Raw genomic sequence first — 23,762 nt, forward strand, 5'->3', positions numbered from 1 at the left:
ACATAATTTTGTACCTTGATGGTGAGCCCAGAAAAGTTCGGTGCATAGTAAGCAAAGAAAGCTGAAACACAGTTGGGTTTAGTGTTAGTATATACTGAGAAGGGGTAAATAACTTGCAAATAAATCTAAATAGCATGCATTTTTCAGAAGGTGCATGCAGTAGAGCTCTATGTGTACGTGTATAAATAGTTAAGAAGAGAGAAGGCAGAAAAGGAAAGTAGATTGCTCATCCTCAGTTATGCACTTACTTCACCTGATAATGAATGTAACACTTACTATAGATTGCCTTGGTGGTCTCCTAGAGTCTCTCCAACTTGCACCATGTGAAGATATCTCTTCTGGGAGACTGGATATTTTTGCAGGTGATACCTAAGATTTGTGTGTCTCAGGATGCACTCCTTTCTGAATAACAACTAAATCCCAAATTATTTTTAAATATGAAGTGGGTCAGGACCAGTTTGAATTGAACAGACACTGGATATATGAAACAACTGAGTGATAAGCTGAGGAGCCTCAGGCATTAAAAAATAAGTGTGTGCCAGACACAGTTAAAGTTTGCCAGTGGATTCCAAAGGCAGTAAGAATATTCAAGGTCAGAGGTGTTAGCCTTCCTTCTGGGTGGGCATCAGGTGCCACAGTAATGGGCAGCAGACACATCCTTTTTCATCTGTTGTCTGCTTAATACAGGTAGGTGAGTTACATTTTGAGAAACAGTAAATTTAAATACAGCATCACACATAAAATGCTTCTGCCTGTCAATTATGGCAATAGCGTGTTTGGTAGTTAACTGCTAAGCAGCATTGTGTGGAGATACTCAGTATGATTTACTATCTGGTCTTCTAATTCTCTGATCTGGGAAGTTGGAAGCACACATGAGCTGTCCTCCATTTGTTAATTCATCTGTTACATTGTTTGTTTTATTGCATTGTGTATAAGGATTTGAAGATACAGAATTCTCTAATAATTCATTCCAAAATGTCTTGAGATAGCGTTAATGCTGGCCTCAAGATTTATGCTCAGCAAATACTAAACACACAGATATATAATGCCTTTGTTTATCAATATTTCTGCTATCAAAATTTGCTGAGCAACTTTTCTGATTAGTTTGGTTCTGTTTTACAATAATTATTAAACAAAAATCTAATGTTGTAAGAGCAGTTCTGCCTTATTGGTTAAATGCACTTTTGGCCTATCTTATCTTTCTGGTGACACCAGATAAACCACTGCACAGAAAGAAAGGATTGCTGCAAACTACGAGGCACTCACAGATTATTCAGATATCATCTTGCACTGGCCTTAGAATGGCCTGTTACTTTCAGCCTTAAAAGTAAACAACTGTTAATCACCTAGTGGCAACATGAGTTGACCAGCACTTGTGGCTGCCTGGACTTCAATCTAACAGTACTCAAAGGCTCTTCTCATCTTTTCTGTCACCCAGGATAAGAGGTGGTTTGCACCCAAGCATTCCTTTGAGGAGGCTGCTGTGAGTTTAAAAAATGTTTGAAATAACCTCAGTAACTCCTCTCAACGCTGATCTGCAGCCTCAAATGTACAGAATCCAACAATAGTGGCCTTGCATCGACAGTCTCTGGAGAGCAAACTAATGGCATAATGTTTTCTAAGGGAAACTGAGTTACAAGCAAGTACCTCAAGAAGCAACATTCCTTGCCTGGATTTAATCAGAAAGTGATGCTTTCAGCAACAATATGTGGAATAGTTCTGCAGTGCAAGCAGCCATCTTTGTTCCCTGCTTATTCAAAGAGTACTCCCTTTCTTGCAATATATTAACTGGTAAATACAAGTAGCACAACTTAAAATAGAAGCAGCACTGCTTTAGTAAACTAGTCCTCAAAATGCATGTTGTAGGATTGGAAGGGTGTTGCTGTTTTGAACATTAATGGACTTACAAAACAGTGGACAGTAAAACAATGTGCTAACCCTGAGTTAGGAAAGACAAATACATAGATGCCACACCTAACACAGAATAGAATGTTAGACTTTCTCCACCGGAATGGAAACTTTGAAGCTTCTGAAAAAGATACAAGTTTTTCTTGTATTCTGCCTTTCAGATCTTAGGGGTTTGTGGTTGAGCTTCTTTTGCTTAGTTATGTCCCTCATCCAGGGTTCCTGAATACTTTGCCCTGTATTGAAATAGGTAACTAATATAGAATCCTTGTATTTCCTAGAATATTGCATTTATCTCCAAGTTATCAAACAACATACCTGGAACACTATTATCTCTTTTAGCCAGATACTGGAACTATCTTCCCAGGTCACCAAAATGCATTGTTTTCCAAGATGCATACCCAAGTGATCTCCACTAGAGCCAGAAAAAGCCACCAGTGTGCACTCATGGCCCAGAAGGCCAAGTACATTGTGGGCTGCACTAAAGGGTGGTCAGGCAGTGGAACAGGTTGCCAGCAGAGGTTTGGATGGCCCATCCCTGAGAGTGTTCAAGGTCAGGTTGGATGGGGCCCTGAGCAGACAGGTCTCAGTTGGTGGCACCCCCCACACAGCAGGAGGCTTGGAACTAGATCACCTTTAAGGTCCCTTCCAACCCAAACCATTCTATGATTCTCTGAAAAAAGCTGTGGCCATTATTTCCATGAAACAATCCAGCAGTATAAGAGTTAAAAATCTCTTTTCTAAAATGCGAATGTGAGTATGATGTTAATTTTAAATACATCACCCCAGTCCTGCAGTGCAGGCATAGGATCACCTTGTAGAGTGTCTTTAGGGCACAAAACCTTACAATCTGATGTGCAAAGAAAGCATCTACCTGATTTTTGAATATGCTGAGACTGAAAAAAAACCATATTGTTCCTTAAGTACACACAACCACTTGAGAGTTGAGCATCTGGAACACTGCTAATAAACAAAACAAACAAAAAAAAAAGAGTATATTTTAGTAGGTGTTAGGACATGAACCAACAGAAACTGAGAAATTCAAAGTTCACTCAAGGCTCTCTTCTCTTAATGACAAGCTGCCTTGAAGCCAGTATGTGTTTTCTTTCTCACTGCATCAGTCTTCACTTAAAAAGCCTTGATCCTTGTAAATCACTATAGCCTTAATGTTATTTAATCATAGTTTTTAAAAGTTAATTTCCATGAGAACTGTATTTTTTAAAAAAAGCCTAACTTGTCATTGAGGATTATAAAAATCCTTTATTTGCCTGGAGAACAGTACTCAGATCTGAATGAAGAAGTGTAAGTGAAGAATGTGTTTCGACAGTTTGTTTATTAAAAATGTATTATGCAGCTAAAAGTTATATTGTATTTATATTTTAATGACAGTGACTTGCACAGTTTCTGGTGCAGTCTATTAATGTGCATTTAAAACTGTGCTATGAGAAATTCTAATATTTTGAATGCCCCCTTATGTCCACATAAATATCACTCGATTTGTTTTTATTTTTCAAAATGCCACAAGCAATTTAATCATATTATACGTTTGATTAAATGCTGCTATTTTATTGAAGCTTTAACAGTCTCATTGCAGAGGTAAAAAGATAACTAGTGTAAAAAAAGTTCTTTAAGATTTAATCACATCTAAGTGAGGTGTAACTGTAGAGAGAGAGGCCTGATATTAGTTTCCATCCACCCTTTTTTCACCTGACAATTCTAACTTCCATATCAACTGCATATAATATCAGTTTGTGGCATTCATGGAAATGCCTATCTTTCTCAGCCCAAAGACATTTCCACTTTTAAGTTAAAACCTCCTTGTTAAATGGGAGTCTCACAAAGTATTAGTAAACTTTGACTTTTTCCTTGTCTTCAGTAAAAATAAGACTTCCCCCAACTTCTGTGGTAACATCAAAGCTTAAAGCAGATTAGGTTTTACTTGCTTAATTTTACCTTAAGCAGCATGAACTGGATGCCTGGTTCCTTGAGACATATTATGCTGCTAGCATCTGTGTGTGAGGCATGTAGTGCTTGTTCATGCCATGGACAAGTTTCCTATTATCTTTACAAGTATGTGATCAGAACTTGTTAAACTTTCTTGGGCCATATCTGCAAGCAAATACTGCAGCCTTATGGATTACAGGTTAAGGATCAGATTTTGTAAGCAAAAATTATCATTCAGTTACTTGATTTGCTAAGTACTGGATTTTTTACTCCTTTCAACCAGATTTGGTGAAGTCACAGGAATACAGTGCTGTGTGTGTGCCACTGGATCACAAAATTGTGTGGAGGATTGGAAAACTGACAGGAATGATAAAACTCCACCATCCACCATTATCTTCAAATTGCATTCAGAGTTTTTTAAAATGCACTGTCTTAATGCACAAGTACCTGTATTTGATTTTAAAACTCTGTGTACATGAACAATAGAAAAAAATACCTTGTTATGAACAATTCTGAATTAGGACTGCAGTAGCTGTTTAAGTGGGAAGTTTCTTGCTAATCGAAGTACATTTCTGAGCAGTGGCTCTTAAATGTTGGCCAAGATATATAATGCTGTGTCATCAGCAGCAGTAAACTGGTCTAGACATAAGGAAGTTGGCTGACTTATGCCAACTGACCTTATTTGAAAATGTGGTCTGTAGTTGTTGCTAACTAGCCTAGCTCTGCCAATTTTTAAATTTCTTCTGCTGACACAAATGAGACTTCTGCAAGTACACTAAAATAAGCTGAGTATCCTTAAACAGTAAACTTATTATGTATTATTATAGGGAAGGTTAATTATTTTATCTTCAAGTTTTATTAGTTCTACAAGTAAAACCTATTTACAACTGTGATTCTGAAGAACGATGTTAAAGTGACTTAGAATGTAATCATTTATTTGTAAATTTTGGTAATTCCCCGTTCCCAGAAAACAAGTAGTGCTGTGCAAATGGTAATGCTCTGGTTTGCTCTATATTTAAAATGAAAAACAAGGAGACAAAGCCAGCTTTTTAGCTGGCATTGAAAAGTGAGGGACTAGAATGCGCTCCTTAAAAGACACATTAAGATGTGCCCTTCATAATTAAAATTACCAACCAGGTAGACTGTTATACTTTCATAACATGAATATTTGGCTGAATCCATTTGATAAAATATTTGTTTAAATGCATGCATATTAGAAATAATAATTCATATGCCAGCATTTTCTTATGAGAGTCTTCTGGAATTCAAATTATTTACATTATGCTGAGATGCATATAGAACATCTATAACAAATAGACTAATAATAAATGAAGTGAACATTTATATATAAAAACAATTCCAAGTTCTTTTACATTTCTGTTCAGTATCAAGCAGTGTGTTGAAAACGCATTTTTCATAAAACCACATGCAAGGCTTTGTGATTGTGAAAAAATCACCTCACAACAGCCACATGTCTAGGCAAATCCTTAGAAGCTGGTATGGACCTCACACAGGCATTCCAGAAGAAAAGACATAACTAGAAAGTAGTTTCTCTTGAAGTGAAGTAGAATATGTGTGAGCCTAATAGGCCACTTTGATAAATAAATAAAAGTCTTTTTTCTGTTCTAGCACAAAACTGGTTCAACTGGAGGGCAAGTTAAACCCTGATTCATATTTTACTTAGTTGTGTTCTTTCCCTTTTTATTCTAAGTGATCTCTTAGTTTGTTGTTGTTGCTGTGTTGTTTTTCTTAAGACAAAGAACCATTTAGCTTTGTGTTATCTGAATTTTGCCTTCTGGCTTTACAGTATATCTGTGTAAACTCCTTTCCAAGACAAAACTCAGTGTCCCAGGATTATCAGTGTACCTCTTTAGCTATGGTTTTCTTTCAAAATTTATGTGATTAAACGAATACAGAGTTCCTCTGAACAATCTGAAATTAGTGCAAACCTGACTTACTTAGAGCAAATAGTATAGTCAGATACAAGTTTTATCTAAAGAACTTGTTGAGACTGCAACTATATTTAACTATATTCAAATTGTATTTTTCTATCTCAGATGCTTCAGTTGATTTTTTGAAAGACACCATGTGCTGCCTTTAGTACTTAGACTAAATTTAGTCATCTGTATCAAGCCTAAATTAGGCCTAAAGCAATCCACCAGCTTTTTTAATGCTGCTCTCCTCTTGCCATGCCTTGGGGTCAGAAGCCTGTGTGCATCCCCTTTGGCACTCCTGGTACTCATACCCCAAGTGCCCCTGAGTTGGCTTTGGCAGCCTTGTAGTCAGTCTGACAACTTCTAATGTCAGAACTGGGCATTGGCTAAACTGGGATTTATATAATGCTAGCTACCTATCTATTGATTGATTTTTAAGTAAACTGCTGCAGCCTCTGTGGATAATTTTCACTTGCTATGTTTATTATGTTCTTGCATTTGTTTTTCCTCTTTATTCTGTTTTTACTGCATGGAATCAACCAATCCTTAGTTACTTGGATTTCTTTTCAGCTTTAAAAAGAAACTCCTAATAAAAGTAAAGATCTCAAAGCAGTACTTTCACTGGAATAGCTAAAATTACTGTTTTGTGTAACTTTTGGACACGTTCCTTCACACCTAAGCTTTTCACATCTAAGAACTAAAGATGGGGAAAAGAAATACAAGCATATTTTCAGGGATTTATACAATTTTTCTAAGCAAGAAGAAAATCCATAGGAGTCCAACAGTTTGTTAAATTCTAAGGTTGATTTTCAATTTAAGCCCAAACTTTCTCCAGTGTGTCTTTCATATGAAATAAGATAACCTGGCCTATCTTGTATTCAGTTTTAGAACCAATTGGTACATTCAAAGATTTTCTATGCTCCTCAGAGCTACTGAATGTCTCCCCTTTCCATATCAATACCAACTATGCATTCTGTCATTTTAGTTCATTCTCCTGTGTAAACCACAGTCAGTCACTTAACTTGCTCAGTGTTACAACTGATGCAAGAAATCAATTTGTTGCTTTACTTTGTAATTTAGAGCTCTGACTTTCATTCCTCAGGGTGTCATATCTCCACTTGGGGAGGAGTCAAATTAAAAAGTATGGTTCTTACTTTTAGGTTACATTTCGCTATCTCACCCCCATGCACAAAAAGGTTAAGTGTCTTTTCAAATTAAGGCAGCAGTAATTAACCGGTGGCATTGTTTGTGGTTTGCCAACTCTGGGCGTTAATGAGAGAGGAATTAGCACTTAGCAGCAGGAGCTCCTGATAGTCAGTGGCAAATGCTTAATGGGCCAACAAGTTTATTTTGGTCTTAAGTAGTGCACTTAAGTGCAGTAAACAAAAGTATGGCATGGGTTTTTATGTGATCATACACATGAGTTTTATGATATAGTGCTATAATAGAACGACTGACACAGTAGAGTTGAAAAAGTGCAACCTAGACAGCACAGGGCAAACAGTTTTGCTGTAACACCACAGACAGAAGCAGGATTGATGGATGTTTTCATGCCAAAGATGTACTTGCTCCTGTCATTAATAGTCTGCAGATGTTCTTGTATACAATTTTATTATCAAATTTGATATTTCTGAACATAATTTTTTAACCACCTCAAAAATTGTGCTTGAGCTGAGGAGACAATAAATTAGCTTTTTGAGGTGTCTCGAAATAGTAATTTTATTTAAAATTACAATTTCAAAAAATAACTAACAAATTACTTAAGCACAATGCCACATGGATTTTATGGTGGGTGGGGGATTCAGACTGCCACACAGCAAAATGAGCCCTTCAGAACTTGGGTGAGCAGCTGCTCATTAGCATCAGGATTTTACCTGGCACATGTGCTCCCAATGAGTAACTGCTTGCATACATTTCATACCTTCTGCCTTGCACAAAATAGCCCATTAGAAATGTAAGGTCTGCTCCCTATCTTCTGGGGATTTTTGCTTTTAAAATAATTTTGGTTAGTACGTAAGAACATTCCCACCCAATTACCCATTTCTGTATTTGCTTGATGTGGGAACAGATGCGTCATCTGTGAAGTAACAAAAGTGGGGGCCCCTCCTGGATCAGCAAACTGCTGTCTCTCACCTGAGTGATGCTGTGAGCATCAGTCCTTGGCCTCACTTGCCTTGGCCCCTCTCTCCTGCTTGTGTCTCTGGGCTTGCGGGTACAGTGAGGTTCTGCATGTTTTGGCCCCACAGGAGCTTAAGCAATGGATAATGGAGAGAAGTCCATGCAAGATGAAATTGTTGGCCAACCAGACAAAATTAGGAATTGGATATAAGGCAGCATTGTCTTTCATATCAGCCACTTTTTAGTCTGTACTGTATTTATTGCCAGGCATGTTAGGATATGTTACCTAGTACAACCAGATGTGTCAGTTTTAACCTTTCAACTTTCAAATATCACCTTTCAGTTGCAAAAAGCGTATTTGCCAGTGTGGCCTCATCTATGCTGAGGGTAATTTACTCTGCCACTGAACTGTGGCCACTTGGAGGTTGAAGAGTAGTAGCCATAGACCAAAATGTTACAATGCTCTGCAGCAGTTTCAGGCAAAAGAGTACCACATCTAATTGAAACTGCAGAAGGAAGCCACAGGGGTTTCTTCTTCCTTTGATGCCTATTCCATTACAGGAGCACATCAAATAGAGTTTTCTCCGCCTTGTTGGAAAGAAACCACCCTCACGAAGCCAGTCTGGCACTACCCATGGCTTTGAGTGTTTGTATTGTCTGCTCAGTGGACATTTAGGTTACCGTGCCTCCCCTCAGCACATATTTATTAAAATTAAATGTTAACAAAAATTGGCTACCATATTGGTTGAATCCTGAGTAGAACTCTGCATATAAAGCATTACATGACATTCTATTGAACTTTTTCTTGTACAGACGGTACCTAACAGCTCATCCTGTACTGTTGGTTTTGGCAAGTTCACTACAGCATATAATAAATCAAGGAAAGAAAAAGCTTTTTGGCCTAATGTTGTACAGACTGCTGTAATGTTAGACTACAGAAAGCAGTTCTGTTTTTAGACATCCTTTTACTAACCCAACATTCATAATTTATGATTCCACTGTAAAATTCCTGCAACACTACACCAGAAGTAGTGCTGCCCTTTAATTAAGTGCTCTCAGTAGGAAAAACGTGAAACTGATGTGCAAAACATATCGCAGTACACAGTGATTGATAGTGATTACTTCTTTATGAACCCAGCCTGAAGGTCTGAACTTCCTGATGGGTAAAATAGTCCATGGGGCTACTTCCTGAGATTGCCTAGTGGGGATCAGTCAGAGTTAGCAATATCTGAGGAATTCCTGAGGCACATTTCAGAGCCATTACAACACAAACTTTCTGTTTCTTCTGAATTGTGCTTTATGTTAATAATTACCTGAATAATAGCTCATTGTAGAGATTATATTTTAAGGATTCATTGCTATCTTCATGGTATTATAGTTTGAATGAACTGGGACATGTGTAAAATCTTGTATCTTTAATGTCTGCACACACAAGTCTAAAAGAGCAGGGTGCATGTCAAAAGAGGTTTCTCTGTACATCACAGTGACTGAATGTTATTTAGTATTTAATGCTAAATTAAAGGTATCTTTTACTGACGTGTGCAGAAGATTCAAAATAAAAAACTGAAACTCTGATGTGGATTCTGTGAGTCTCTAAATATCATTTTTATTCATGGAATCAGGTACTATTGACATCAATTGCACATTCAAAATACTCCCTCCAATTTTGCAGTGAAGTTACCAGATTTGAGTTGGAATCACAGAGGTGGGAAATTGAAATTCTCCTAACACAGTTACATAAGATCATTTTTCTTTTTTTTGTTTGATAGATTTGGCCCTGGGTTAGTCATCTACTGGTACGGATTTATTGAAGAGCTGGACTGCCATCGTGAGCGTGGTATCCTGCTAAAAGACTGCTTCCCTACTGACATTGTGACTCTGCAGCACAGCATGGCTCAGCGCTGATGTTGGGAGGAAGAGGTAAATCCGGAAGCAATTTTACTTTCCTGCAGTGTAAACTAATGGCAGCATCTGCCCTGAACTTCAGCTGAACTCCTGCTGCCTGCCCTTATGCTACTGCTGCTTTACACAAACATATCAAGAGTTTCTGTTTTGCTTCAGACCTCTGTTGTGATCAGCCAAAAAAGACAGACACAACCCACTCATTATCAGCAGTTCTGTCTCTGTCAAACAGCTAGTTTCAAGATACTCATAATCTTTCTTCCTTCCGGATGGCTTCTTCAAGCATTCTAAACAAAGACAAAAATGCAGGGGCTGGAAGGTGGAGCTTTCAGTTCTTTTCCCTGTTACAGAGTCACCTATAAAATCAAGTGATTTTTATGAATTCATTATGTGCTAGTGATGTGACAAAACACCTACAGTGATGTGGAGCTTTGGTGAAGACTGTTGTTTCGGGGCTTAAGACAACATAAGGCAAAGCTGGTAAAGCCCAAGTGGCAAGAGAGGATCATGGCTGTTACAGTAAATAGCCAGATTTGGAGATAATAATTGGTGTATGTGTTTTGTCACTACCTGATTGTTAAAATCAACAATGGAATCCCAAGTTAACAGTTAAAAATAGGAGACTTTGAGAGGGGGTGAAAGCAAAGAATACAGCTTTTATTTTATGTATATAAGCCTGTGAAATATGGGGGTGGTGTGGGGGAGGCTTTATAAGTATTTTAATGACTCAAAAATAACTCATGTTTTGTGTTTTTCTCTTCCTCACCCCTGGGGAATCTGTACCTAGGAATTTTTCTCTTAACTGACTAAGGAAAGAATCTCTCTTTACCCCTACAGGTACTGTAGCAAATTTCTGGCACACTGAAGTCCAAAAGAACAATGTGCAGAAGCTTTCTGTGTACTTATTTCTGAAGGAGTTTACCATCCTGGTGTTCAAGAAGGGGAATTAAAAAAAAAGATACAACAGTGCTTCATACTGGATCAGTTCCACAAGACAAATAAAGCACACAAATGGACAGAAGTTTCCTGCATACTTGTTTCCATGTAAGAACCTTGTTTTTCTCAGGTTAGAACCACCAAGATCAGAAGTTCATTGAGGTGGGTGTTGGCCCTTGGTGAAGTTTTGAGTTCAGTCTCTTCTTTTCCATCCACATCACCACTCAGAGGGGCAAGATTGGGTCTCAGGTTTGTGCTCTCAGACGTTTCCTAATGACAGTGGCTTGTTGGCCTTGACACACTTCAGTACTCTTCTCTGTGGCAACTCTTACTCAGGAAAAGACAAAATATTTTAAAATGTCAGTGAGAGATTTGCCTGTATGCTCATCATGTTCAGATTTTCTGAGAAGAAGAGCTATGGATTCAGCTGTAGAAATAAAGGTCTGATAACAGTCCCCTAAAGCACAAGTTGATGATCTTTTCCAGAAATAAAGGGTCTCTAAAACATTACAGGGCATATTCATCATCTTTTTTTAGTTGAAGTGATACATATGTTTTCAAAAATCCTGTGCAGACTTTTTAGAGTCTTGCCTTGAGTGGAAAGGGTATTAATTCAGGAGTTTTTCAGCTGTAGTTTTCAGATGCATACACAATATTTTTATTTTTAATTTTTGGTTTTCACCTTAAAACTCTTTCACCTTAAAACTCACCTTTCTGGTAAGTTTTAGACAAGAGTTTATAATTTTGACAAATCTTTAATTTTCAAGAAAAAATGTCTTTAATCTTCTAGTATTCTGTCCCTTGCTGCAGAGATAAACTAGTATAGCTTCAATGAGTTATTGTTGTATAGAGATATTTTCCTGGGTTTGAATGTGTTAAAGAGATTTGTTTTTAAAAAATATTCAAGCACCTGTAACTCATTTGTGTTCAGCTATTTAAGGAATTGTGCTGAGCCTATTTTACCTGACCAGCTGTAAGGTATCTGCCCATGCAGGTTCACAGAAGCCGTCTGTGAATGTACCTGCCTGATGCTACACACAAAAGCTACATTTAGGGTGTTACTCCCCCTGGGACTTTTAACTATGGTTTAGGTTAGTGGAATGTGTAAAATCAGCAAGAGAATAAAAAAGAAGGAATAACTGAACATTGTCATAGTAGAATATTCAGAAGTAATGGTTGTCTGAGTGAAATGGGTTTTAAAGGCAAAGGGTATTTGTTTTAGCTACTGCATATGCTTTCTGTTGTATGAAATCATTTAAATCAGCTTTACATGATACACTAATGCTGCTTTTTCTGTTTGAATAAATTCAATTTATCTGCACAGATGTTGAAAATTCTGCTAACCTTCATCAAAGCTTTGCTTTATTTGTTTTTACGTTAAACAAATTTATGTGGAGAGACACAGATAAATCAGTTTAGTCTTATATTTGTGTACTTATTGCTCTACCTAATGCTGTGACATAACGGGTTGGAAAGCAGTACAGCTGTCTTTAATCAGAGCTTTGAACTCATCTTCATATATTGCCCTCTTAAAGAGTCTCTATTAGAATGAGGATGAAATTAGCCACAAAAGTCTATATACTGTACCAATTTCATTGCTTGCTATCAAAAAAGCTTTGCTACTGCAAAAACTATGCTGTGTCACTACTTTAAATGCTGAAAGCAAAACATAAAAAAAATTAGGACTGTTTTGTTATTACTGCTTGTATACTGAAAAAAACCCTTTATTTGGCTATTTTCTCTGTTTATCAGATGTAAACATCAACTTTAATATTAAAGAGGAAGTCAATGCTGTTTGTTTCTGGGTTTTTTCTTGGTTTGGTTTTCTTAAACAATGTTGTAGCTATTAGAACATTAACATTAAAACCAAATTCAGCTTTATGGAGTATTCTGTAGAGTGTGCTAATGAATTATGCCAAGCCAGAAAACAGAAGTGAACATAAAACTGAATGATGTTCTCAATGGCATATATAGACTTGCAAGCATCTGCTCTTACAACCACTGTTATAAGGCCTGTTCTGAGCTTTAGGAATGGATGTAATTGTACTGAGCAGGGAAGCAAAACTTCCTTGTAAAGGAGGAACAACACAGTGGAGGGCCACACACTCTACTATAGGAAGAAAACAGAGATTTTACCATTCCTATATTCTGGGGACACATTATTAGTATGAGTTTCATAATCTTTCCCTAAAGACAGCTCAGAGCAGAAAAAGTTTTGTCTAAAGCTGAAGAAAAGGGACCAAATGTCTTATTGTGCTTACATCATTACATTAATGGTACTGGTAATTCATGAATAGTTTTCATCCTGTTCTGTTGTATTTGCTCATTTAAAAAGTCATTCTTTCCTGGTATTGGTTTTTGGATTTTTCCACCATCTAAACTACTACAAAAGACTGTGAATGCCTCTTTCCATTTTCCAGTCCTCCCCTTTAAGTGTTTGATGTTATTTTAACCATTTCACTTTTATTTACTCAATATCCTCCCATTTGCTCATATGTCCTATTTGAAAAGTTTTCTACCATGTTTTCTACCACCTGCTTCTATTTCTGTTACTACATCTGAAGAGTGCTTTTTCCATTTCTGTATACATTTGAACTTAACAACCATGTAAAGCAATTTTGCTCTTACTGTAATTTAAATAGCAGTTCTGGATTCCAGGGAGACTGTCCCCAAAATTTTCACATGGCTTTGCAATGGGAAGCCATTGTGATGCTCTTCATACTCTTGGTATGATACCCAGGTAATTTCTGCAGGCTGGGAGTATTCACCAAACAGAGTGCACTTAGTGCAAAATAATTACTCACTCCTCAATTGAGAGTAGAGTTGTACAAAGGACTTAGTGCCTCTGTACTACTAGAAGATAGGCAAAGGGAATATTAGGAATTCAGCTGTTAAAGCATCTCTTTCATTAAGGAGCCTTGCCTTCTGTAAGTTCATGCCTTGTTTGTGTGGTACTCCTGCAAGGAGATCTGTTGAAGTTAGAGATTCATCTTTCCTCCTGTGGCAGCTCTACTTGGTTCAGAGTGGAAAAGATGGCTTTCTCCCCATTTCCACATCACAGTCGATCTGGCAAGAGCTTATGCATCCTACAGGGTGTTGTTATTTACCAGAGTTGATAACAACTCCTCAAGGGTTAACAAAAAGTACACAGAATTTTACTTGATTCTTGGTGTTTCTTTGTCTGATAAGTCTTAGAATAGATAGCTTCTTCTAAAGGGATCTTCTGCTGTTAGATGGTGAATACTGAACTAGGGTAACAGTTGTTAGAAACAGGGGTTTGTTATTTCAAGGATGAGATAAATTACATTAGAACAAATGCAGCTCAAGTATCGATTTAATATTACAGAATTAAATGGGAGGCTGCTTGCAAAAACAATAAAAAATTCCTCCTATCATGTTATTCTAAGTCACAAAGGGTGATTTGTTGTGGATTTTCAGCTTATTCAGAAATAACCTTTTTATTACATTGACAAAAGAAGAAACCTCAAGGGCTTGCTCCTTACAGTGGTGTGATAGGAACCTAAAGTGTGCCTGTTGAAAAATGAACTAGCTAACAATGGGAGCTTGGCAGCAGCTTCACCATTTATAGAGAAACCGTCTATCTAGTATGATCTGTATAAAATAGACCTCACTTAGGTTAGGGAAAGGTCACAAGTTAGACAAAGTTTGGATAGTCCAAATGCGTTACTCAAAACTAACTCTCCTGTGTATAGTAAATATTAATTGAACCTGTATTATTAAAAACATGCCAGGATTCAAAAGATTAAATAAGGAAGATGTAATTATGAGCTACATAATAAACAGAGCAGTTTTAGTTCCCCTTGTATTTTTTACTTTCCTGCTATTGTTTCATATATGGCTGTTATACAAAGAGCAGCTGAGGTCACCTACTATAAATTACAGGTTTCGTACAATAGTAATCTACCAAAATTATTCCCAAGCTGGATCAAAGAGCTTCAAAAGACTTTTCAAAAACTTTTCCACATAATAAAAGGACTCTATTTTGATGCCCTTTTCTTATGAGGATTTCTTGGTTTAGAGATGCATCTTAGAATATTCAGCTGCTTGCGTTGATACAGTAATATTTGAACACACATGATTTGCATAATTTGTTTGCAGCCTCAAATAAGCATGAAGTAGTAATATCAAAACAACTCTTTAAATATATTACCTGGTGCATTTTTCAGGCTAAGTCTTTAAGTGATATAAGTAAAAAAAATTGTTTGTGTGTTTATTTAAGGAAGCTAGCAAGATCTCAAGTCACATTTGATATTTCTTCTGTTTACAAACATACAAATCCCATTTGCAATGATAACATTATTAAAAATGATAACAGTAATTCTTAGCAGCTCTCAGCTGGCATCATGTTCCTGCAGAGGATGCCTGTGTGCCCTTGCTTCTGGCCAGGCTTTCACCTAATGTGAACAATCACATGTCATCTGCACAGATCCATAGATGTGGCACTGCGATGTCAGTGCAAAATGAAATGTCAATGCAGGCGTACGGAGACCGAGTAACGGTATTGAAACCATGTCAGTGCATATCTACAGAGACCACGTTACTCTGTCACTGTGGTTTTAGGAAGATCACTTTGAAATGTTAAAATGAAATGAAACTAAGTCAATTAGGTAATAACAATTGAGATTCAGGGATTAATTGAGGGCCTAAGGTGAAGCCAGTGGTCATTAACCCCAGCTAGTTATTAATTTTAGAGAAATAGAGAAATATCCTTGGCTAAGGTTATTGTCATTATTATTAGAGAGTTGTGGGGGTTTATTCCCTATATGGTGTAAATACCTTTTGCTGTTGCTTTTAATAGTGATACACAAAGTGTGGTGTTAAAGGGTAGTTAAAGGCATATTAGTGCAAAGTTAAGGGTTTTTAGAAAGTGAATCTACCCAACAGCAGACAACCACTTCTTTTTCATACAGATATTTAACAGATTTTTATTGATATCCAGCTTTCTGTAAACAGACAGATTTACTATAATGTATTTACCTCTGAGTAAGGAAAGAAAATAATCCCAACATGGAGAAATACTCGTTTACACAGCAACAACTATTTGCATGGCCCAAGTATTCATTGTTAACCTAAATCAGACATGAAAATTGGTCAAACAACAATATTAAATAATTATTTTTGAAAATACATAAACAAGCACCGAGTCAAGGTTATAAACTTTATGTAAATTCAGGATTTCAGCGTATATGACTATAGCATTAGGACACAAATGTGTAATATATTATTCTTTTATAATTTCAATGAGAGATTCTTGCCAAGAGCAATGACTCTGTGGTTCAGCATGCTACACAACACATGAAATCTGTCTGGGTCTCTGTCCTAAGGAGAGAAGGCAGGACACTAGATCAAAGGAATGCAATTGTTTTCTTTTAAAATATTTATTTATATGAATTTGTGTGTATTTTTATATGATGATAATATAAAGCAAATATACACAAACATTATTTTTGCTGTTAATAAATACCAACTACCCTTTCTCTTATAGAAGTCCCTGATAGATATTTGCTTAGTATAGGTGTGCTGGTTGGTTTTTCTGTCTTCAGGAAAGGGCAGAAAATCAACATTTTTTCTTGTTGTAGAAGGTGGTATCCCGTGTTTTTAATGTTGGTGAGAGCAGGGAGACATTTCTGCAAGTTAAGTGACAGTGATGTAGAGAGAGCATGACATGGGAGAGGGACCTGGGGCAGCCCAGGCCCAGCCCTGCTGAGAGCCAGCAGCTTTTAGAACTTGACCTGGACATGCTGGGGCTTCTGTCTCCAATGTGATGCTGCACAGTTGTGGTCTCGCCTCCCAAAGTGCCTTCTCAGGGCACTGAGGAGATTTCTGAAAGGTCTTTGAAACTCCTAGTAAGAAGAGTACTGTGAAAATGCAAGCTTTATTATGAGAGAACATCTTCCATTATGAATGGATTAAATTTTTTCTTGTTAATTTTCTTTTGCTTTTCCATAGCAAGCATTCATGCCACACTCCATTTTGTATTCTGCCTCAGCATGATAGCTTCGTAATGAATGGAAAAACATAAAAATTAGTTTGATCAGTTTATTTCCATACACACTTTAAGCAGCCTTATATTAATGTGTTTGGCACTGCATTACATACAAATGATAAAATATACTTAGAAAAAAATAGTCTGGCTACACATCATAAAAAAAGTAGGCACAGTTGAGTCTCAAGACATACAGTTTCATCCTTCCTCTGAATCACAACTGTCTATACAGATCAGCTTAAATGTCTGTCTAATCTAGTCCTAAAAAACTGCAATGATGGAGATGTTTAGAAAGATGATGGGAATCCATTCCCCTACCCATCTTTATTTAGTTAGAAATATTTTTCCAATCTTATCTAAATCATTTTTTGCTGTAATAGGCATGTTACATCTCATCCAATTATAAATGCATATGGAGAGTAAATCTGGTATCTGCTTTATTTTTCTGACCATTTCTGTATTTGAATATTTACTCAAAAAACACCTCAAACTCTTCCAGCATTTTTTCAAAGAAAGTTTTTAATGTTATGATTATATTTGTTACTTTATACGTGTCTTATATTTTAGAAACCCATTATGTACAAGATATCAGCAAATATGTTCCTTCAGTGACAAGCTGGTATCTTCTATTTAGGCTGGACCCTTTATAATGCCCACATCCAGATTCATCATAAATCCAGCATTTTTTTTATCCTATTATTCTTTTCCTTCTTGCACATACTATTTGCTAGTGTGTTTTTAGTTTTAACTTGCTGACTTCAAACTACTTCTGTGTTCTGTTTAGTTTGAATTTTAATCTCACCCTTTGGAAATAAATACTTGATTTGACTCACAAAGTTTTGAGTGTGTAATTTGAAGTCAATGAGTTAAAGCATTCAGTATTTCTGGATTATTACAGGGTTTGATGATTAGCTGTCACCAATGAAATATAGAATAATGAGATATATCCATCATCAGATGTGCTCTTAAAACTTCTAACACCAGTCTTCAAAGTCAGAAAACACGTGGCTTACTGCTCAGTTTGTGAAATAAAAATTTACTTAAACAAAATAAATAGTAGGAAAGAGTCTGCTAAGTGGAACATGCAGAAGTAACAACTTTTTTTGCTTAGGTGTACATTTGCCATGAAGGTCCAAACTCTCAATTCTGAAGTTGGCTTTATCATCTCAAAAGATTCTGTTACTACTAGTCCGGTTCCTCAGCTGTACTGACGAGCTCGTACTGGCTTGCTGAAAAGTTGGAGGCTCCAGCTGACAGTTGTTTTCCCGTTCTTTCCTTTCATCCCAGCTTTTCTGTAAGGTTTGCTGAAGGCAGAGGAGAGGTTAAAGTTATTTGTGGTCCAGCAACCCACAGACCCTGGAAGCTCAGCAACATTTTCTGGCACGACAAGGAGATGTGTCATAAGAATGCAAGATATTGTCATAGATTTACTTTTGTCTTCCATTTGCCTAATCCATGCTATATTTGGCTTGAAATAGTCCTATCCATCTATGCTTTGCTTAACTGTTTTATGCTTCTTGACCAGAGATACATAACTTACTCATAGCTGATACTAACTACAGACAAAGAAGAAAATAAAGTATCTAATATTTGGGAAACCATGGGGTACTTTAATTACACCCCAGGTGGTGCCTGTTAGCTAAAAAAGTAACATTGAAGGACATATTTAGAGGTTGTTACACCCTTGTTACAGGGTGTAATTTTCAATTTCCCTGTTCCCATTTTACAAATTGCAGACATTTCTCCATTCTTCAGTTACTCAGGCATAAGAACTCACACAAAGTGGTCAGTTTATCAGAGCTCTCCCATGAGGACTCAGAAGCAAATTCTACTGGATTTTTCTCATACTTACCCATCTCTGCCCCAGGTGTGCCTGGGGGGAGCTATGAGTCTGCTGATGGTTTTTTTTCTTATCCTACCCAACATCACTCCATTGCTAGCCTAGATCAGAGACAGTCACCTACTGCATCTGTGTTCAGCAGCACCATGCTGATGGCTGAGCATTTACTCTGTTATTCTTCCACAGGGACTGGATTTTATTCAGCCTTGTTGGTTTTCTGCTTCTTGGCATGTTAGCAAGCTGGGTTTTCCAACATAAGGAAGGTGTTAAGGTCTCATTCCTACTTTCTGGGACAACCCTTTAAAAGGTACAGTGACTTTTGCTAATACTGACACAATGCCTATTTTGAGCTGTATGTGCTATGGCACAAGGATGGTAAGAGCCAGTACAGTGAGCATCAAGTAAAAAAATATGTTCTTGTGCTTAAACAATTAGTTCAGAATTGCTTTACATTTCTCACTAATGAAATTGCTTCACACTCATCCTATAAGCCTCTTTTCTCAATTTTTTTTTGTCTTAACATTTTGGTTCTAATTCCATTTTCCTTTAAAAATTGTGCTGTACTAGCCTTCTTGTTATCTTTTCTACATTGTTCCTTTACACTGCTTGTGTCTGTCTGTTTCTTCTTCCAAAACTACTTGCTCCATGTGCTGAGCCTGACTAAAGTTTTAGTGGCTGCTTCTGAAGACAGGCAACCTGCAACCCCTGAAGGACAGCAGGGGGAAAGTGTCACCAGCTCACGTAGGTGACAGCTGCTCTTTGCCAGTCCTGATTTGGAAGACACTCTCAAGATGCCCCACCTTGCTGGGTCAGTACATAGGTGCCTTGTAACCCATGGAAAGTTTCTGCTGCTAAATTGCTTTCAATAAAAGGCATCTTTAATCAAAATCCAGTGTGTTCTCCCAGCATACTCTTCTAGTTGTTTCTATGAAACTCACTTTTTTTGCTAGTTTCCAGTTTCAGTAATGAGGTTTTCTATTATTCTTGCATTTATGCAGTTTTCACTGTTTTCTCTCATCTGATTCAATTTGCTAAATCTCCCCTAGTCCCTTTCCATGTGTTTCTAATTCAGGATTTAGAAAAACAGAATTCTTAGGGGCATAGTAGCCACCACGTTTACAACAGTGAGACATCAAAACTCTCATGCACACAAGTTGTGTCTTTAAGTATGTTAGCCAGTGAAATGCATTCCTGTGCTTCCCACTGATCTGGTAACAATGTGAGAACACGACTTCCTCTGTCTATTTAGCCCTGGGATGGCAAGCCCATAAGTGATGGCTTCCTGGTTTTATAAATACTGAAAGCTAAACAGCAAAGCATTTTCTGATTTCTTGGCCTCCATTTCCTTCAAAGATATCAAAAAGCGTTTCCTGAATTCTTTGGCGAGGCGCATTCAATGTGAATCAGGAGCAAAGGAAAACAAAGGAAAGGACCTATCATAAGGATGAAATCCCAGGCTTGAATTCAAGCCTTGACAGTCCTGTGGCAGAAGAACCAAACTGTACCTCTCTGTTTTGATCATTGTAGTGTGTGTGTTTTATTATCTGGCTCTACAGAACTGAATCAGCAATAGGATTAGTCTTGACCTGGCTTTAGATCTAAAAGCAGTTTTGCAACATGTTTGCATTGTCTGCAGATGTACTCTAGATTTCTCACTGTCTCCCTCCTCATCACTGCAGTGCTTTCTCTCAGCTCCACAGGTCCAGATTGAGAGGCAGCTTGTGAGACTGGTATACTTTGCTAGAAGCATTAATTTGCCAATGTGCTAAAAATGAAAATACTTTTATAAAATTGTTTCATTGTCTGTTTTTTTTTAATCTTTCCACATTGTTTTCACTTTGGAAAGTTCTATTAATTCGCACAACTTGTGATAATATTTGTGAAAAACATCTTCAATTCAGTTTATCTCCTCAAGTTGTGGAGCCAGGTCTCCTTCTGTGCTGTAAATTATCATTCCTTCAGTGACTTAAAAAACATTTATGTATTTTCTGATCTACAATTATTAAAGCTCTGGTGGTGCAATATAAAAGCCAGTGCTTGAAGAAGGAACGGAGAGCCAATGGAAACCTCTGCTTTGTATATGGCTCCTGCCAAAAACACTGAGCTATAGATACAAAAAGAATATTGGCAAGGTTTAGATGTATCTGAGTGGCACAAAGTGTGCTGAATGGCAGATGAGCACATGGAGGGTACACAGGCTTGTCAAGAAATAGGAGGTATCTTTGAGCTGATAAAACTACCTCTGTGTGCCATCATTCATTCAATGAAAGGAAGCATACAGTACTGCTTGAATTTTTTTCACTTGAAGCCAGTGACAAAAAGTTTATTACTGAGTACTGCACTAGAAAAAAAAAAAAACCCACAATGGACAGGACCTCAGCTTCTGAGTTCCATGTACGCGTGTGCTTCTGTACTACAGCACTTTGCTTTCTTTTGTTTAAAATTTTTTGGGGTTGGTTTTTTTAATTGGTTTTGTTTCCCACACAGTATTCAAAGGCAAGCTCATGCAACACAAACCAGAATATTTACAGTGTGTTATTGTTCTTGTTGTGAACCCTGACTAAAGGAAAAGTGAGGTTGCTATATACTGAATCTGAACTGGATTTTGCAAATAAATTACCACACACTTTTTGGTTGCCCCAAACAGTGCTGCAACTCAGTGCTGCTAGCAGCAAAAATTAGCAACTTTAATGTTTTAGGCTTATCTGAGCTCTGGAAAGTCTTACACATATCTCTTAGAAGTAATTTAGCCTTACCACTAATGTTCAGGGGAGAATATTGACCACTTAATTCAGAAAGACAGGGACTACAATTTCTCAGCACTACTTGACAATCCATGTATTACAGCCTACAGTAGACACCTTGTTGCCATATCTTCCAAGAGATTAATTAAGAAATCATGAGTGGGATTTTGCTAGTGCAATCAACAGCAACTTAACTCATTGCCTCAAGGCATCACTTGCCAATTATTCCAGAGGAATCTAACTTAAGTCAGTTTCCAAACACTCTTGAAAATTGAAAATCCCTATTCAGCTTTATAAGACTTCAATTTGAAATGAAAAGCAGCTGTATTTTTATTTAGTTTTATCATAGACACAGACAGTTACATGGATGCTTTCAGTCAAGGAGAAGCAATCGGTTGTATATGATTTTTTTCCAGTATAAAGCTTTTTTTTTTTTTTTTTTTTTTTTTTTTTTTTTTTTTTTTTTTTAATCCAAACTATCATTTAGCAGGAGATGTAATAGATAGTAAGACAGAATGACAGAATCCCAGTGGGATGTTTGCTGTTAGCAGAGCATTTGGAGTGGTTCCCAACAGAAAGAGCTTTAGTCAGAGATGCATATTGGAACATAAAACAGGTTTTACAAACTCTGCAAAGCTACGAACTCCAAAGGATGAAATGCTGCTGAGCTGAGACAAGCACCAAGCAGATGCAGCATTGTGTTGTGTGGCTTAACTGTTCTGAGCAAAGACATTTTAAACCCTTATTCAGGGCTCCCAGCTGCCCATGTCATTCCCTATAGGAGCTACCACCTGAGCGGATGAATTTTAAACCAGCTCCTGACTGAACAGGAACCTGAAGGTTGACACACTGACTCCAGCAGGAACAAGCTGGGGAGAGCTTTTTTCAAATTCTTTTTTCACCCTGAAACAGGAGTCTTTGTAAAGGACAAAGTGGTGTTCCCACCCACTTAAAATCCAAAGTCTTAAATGTTAGTGCCTAGAAATACTTCCACAACAAAGAGATGTAGACAATTCCTCCAAGGTGCAGAAGACACAGAGCCCTCTCTCAGTACACTTTTGTGGAAGGTAGGTGGTTACAGCACCTTCTTGGGATCAGAAAGACAAAAGTGGGAGTCCAAGCCTGTGGGCACAGTTTACAGTCTCCACTCTGATTTGTCAGAATCATTCTGACGCAGGAAAAAACTCACGTTTCCTGGGCCAGAAAGTGGGAACAAAGAATGTTGGGAACAACATCACAGTGCTATTTTGGATATGTCTTCAATCAGTCTTCATACAAAGGAGAAAACTAAATACATATTAATTCACTTATTAAAATGCAATTCTATATGAGGGGACCGCAAGGACTCTTTCTCTTCCCATATGTGTTCTATAAAGAAAAAAGTTGCTATCGCTGCACTTGGAGATTGATTGACTCACCATATGTAGGTTTGCTTTTAGATTAACATGCAGTTGAAACCCAGCAGGGAAGTTGCTCTAACTTCTGGATCCTAGCCAGGAAAAAAGCCAGAACAAGGTGACAAGGTGATGGTGGTATAACCAGTGTGCTTCAGGGCAAGGGGAGCAGCAGAACTTCAGGCTTGTGGGGAATTCTGGGGTCAAAATCTGAGGTCTTGGTTTGTCCTGGTAAATGATATGCTGGCACTAGCATCTGCAGGAATGGTGTTCCAAGTTTAGGCATCTGAATTTATTCCTTTTAGATCTCACTTTTAAGATTAGAATAGCAGAAACCCAAGATAAAAGCTAATAAAACAGAGGACAAATAAGACTGACTTCTTATCTCTCTAGCAATATAGAGAAACATTTCTTGCATGCTCAGCTACTTAACGTTTCTGATCAAACATGTTTCTGTAACCACTGTATATTTTTACAATATAAAAATCAAGTAGAAAGACTCTATAGAGAGTTTAAGGGATCTTATAATCTGTCTCTCAGCAGGTCATTCATTTTTTTATAGTCTACTACAATGGCACAGCCCAGCTAAACTGGGTTTATAAACCTCTGACCTCTGAAGGTGCTTAACACAAAAGTAGCATCAAAAAAGTATGAGAGAAAGATAGATAAGAAATATCCTTAACACCAGTATTGAATTTTCAGCAGTTAAAGATGGACTTTCATGTTCATGCTTCAGTCTTCTGACCAAGCCTTTTTAACTGATGCCAAATATATACAATTTCACACTTCTAAGTTCACCCCCTTCTGGGATGTGAACTTTTAAACCAACATTTCTCTATAATTCCTTGTCAGCTATATTTGTGTTCGAACCAAAAGGTAAATAATCTAGTGATTTGGTGTAGCCCAAGTTCATAAAGCTCATGCAGGAAGTGCCATGCACACCAAAAATTACTCTAATGAAGGCATTTAGGTACACAGAAATGGGGGCTTCCAAGGTTTGCACTGAGTAGCTCTCCAGGACAGCTATCTGGGACAGAA

General features: G+C 37.3%; 1 protein-coding gene across 1 annotated transcript in view; it reads left to right on the forward strand.

The window, feature by feature from the left end:
• Positions 1–12,533, forward strand: part of CDIN1 (CDAN1 interacting nuclease 1) — a 123,714-nt gene extending 111,181 nt beyond the window's left edge. Inside the window, exons 11-12 of the mRNA XM_071427016.1 lie at positions 9,671–9,821; positions 10,641–12,533. Coding sequence (XP_071283117.1) covers positions 9,671–9,806 — 136 coding nt within the window. The 3' untranslated portion in view covers positions 9,807–9,821; positions 10,641–12,533. The remainder of the gene's footprint in view (positions 1–9,670; positions 9,822–10,640) is intronic.
• The last annotated feature ends 11,229 nt before the right edge of the window (positions 12,534–23,762 follow it).

Source organism: Agelaius tricolor, unplaced genomic scaffold, assembly GCF_023055355.1.
Source record: "Agelaius tricolor isolate 1412-34295 unplaced genomic scaffold, bAgeTri1.0.p SCAF_5, whole genome shotgun sequence".
Lineage (NCBI taxonomy): Eukaryota > Metazoa > Chordata > Aves > Passeriformes > Icteridae > Agelaius > Agelaius tricolor.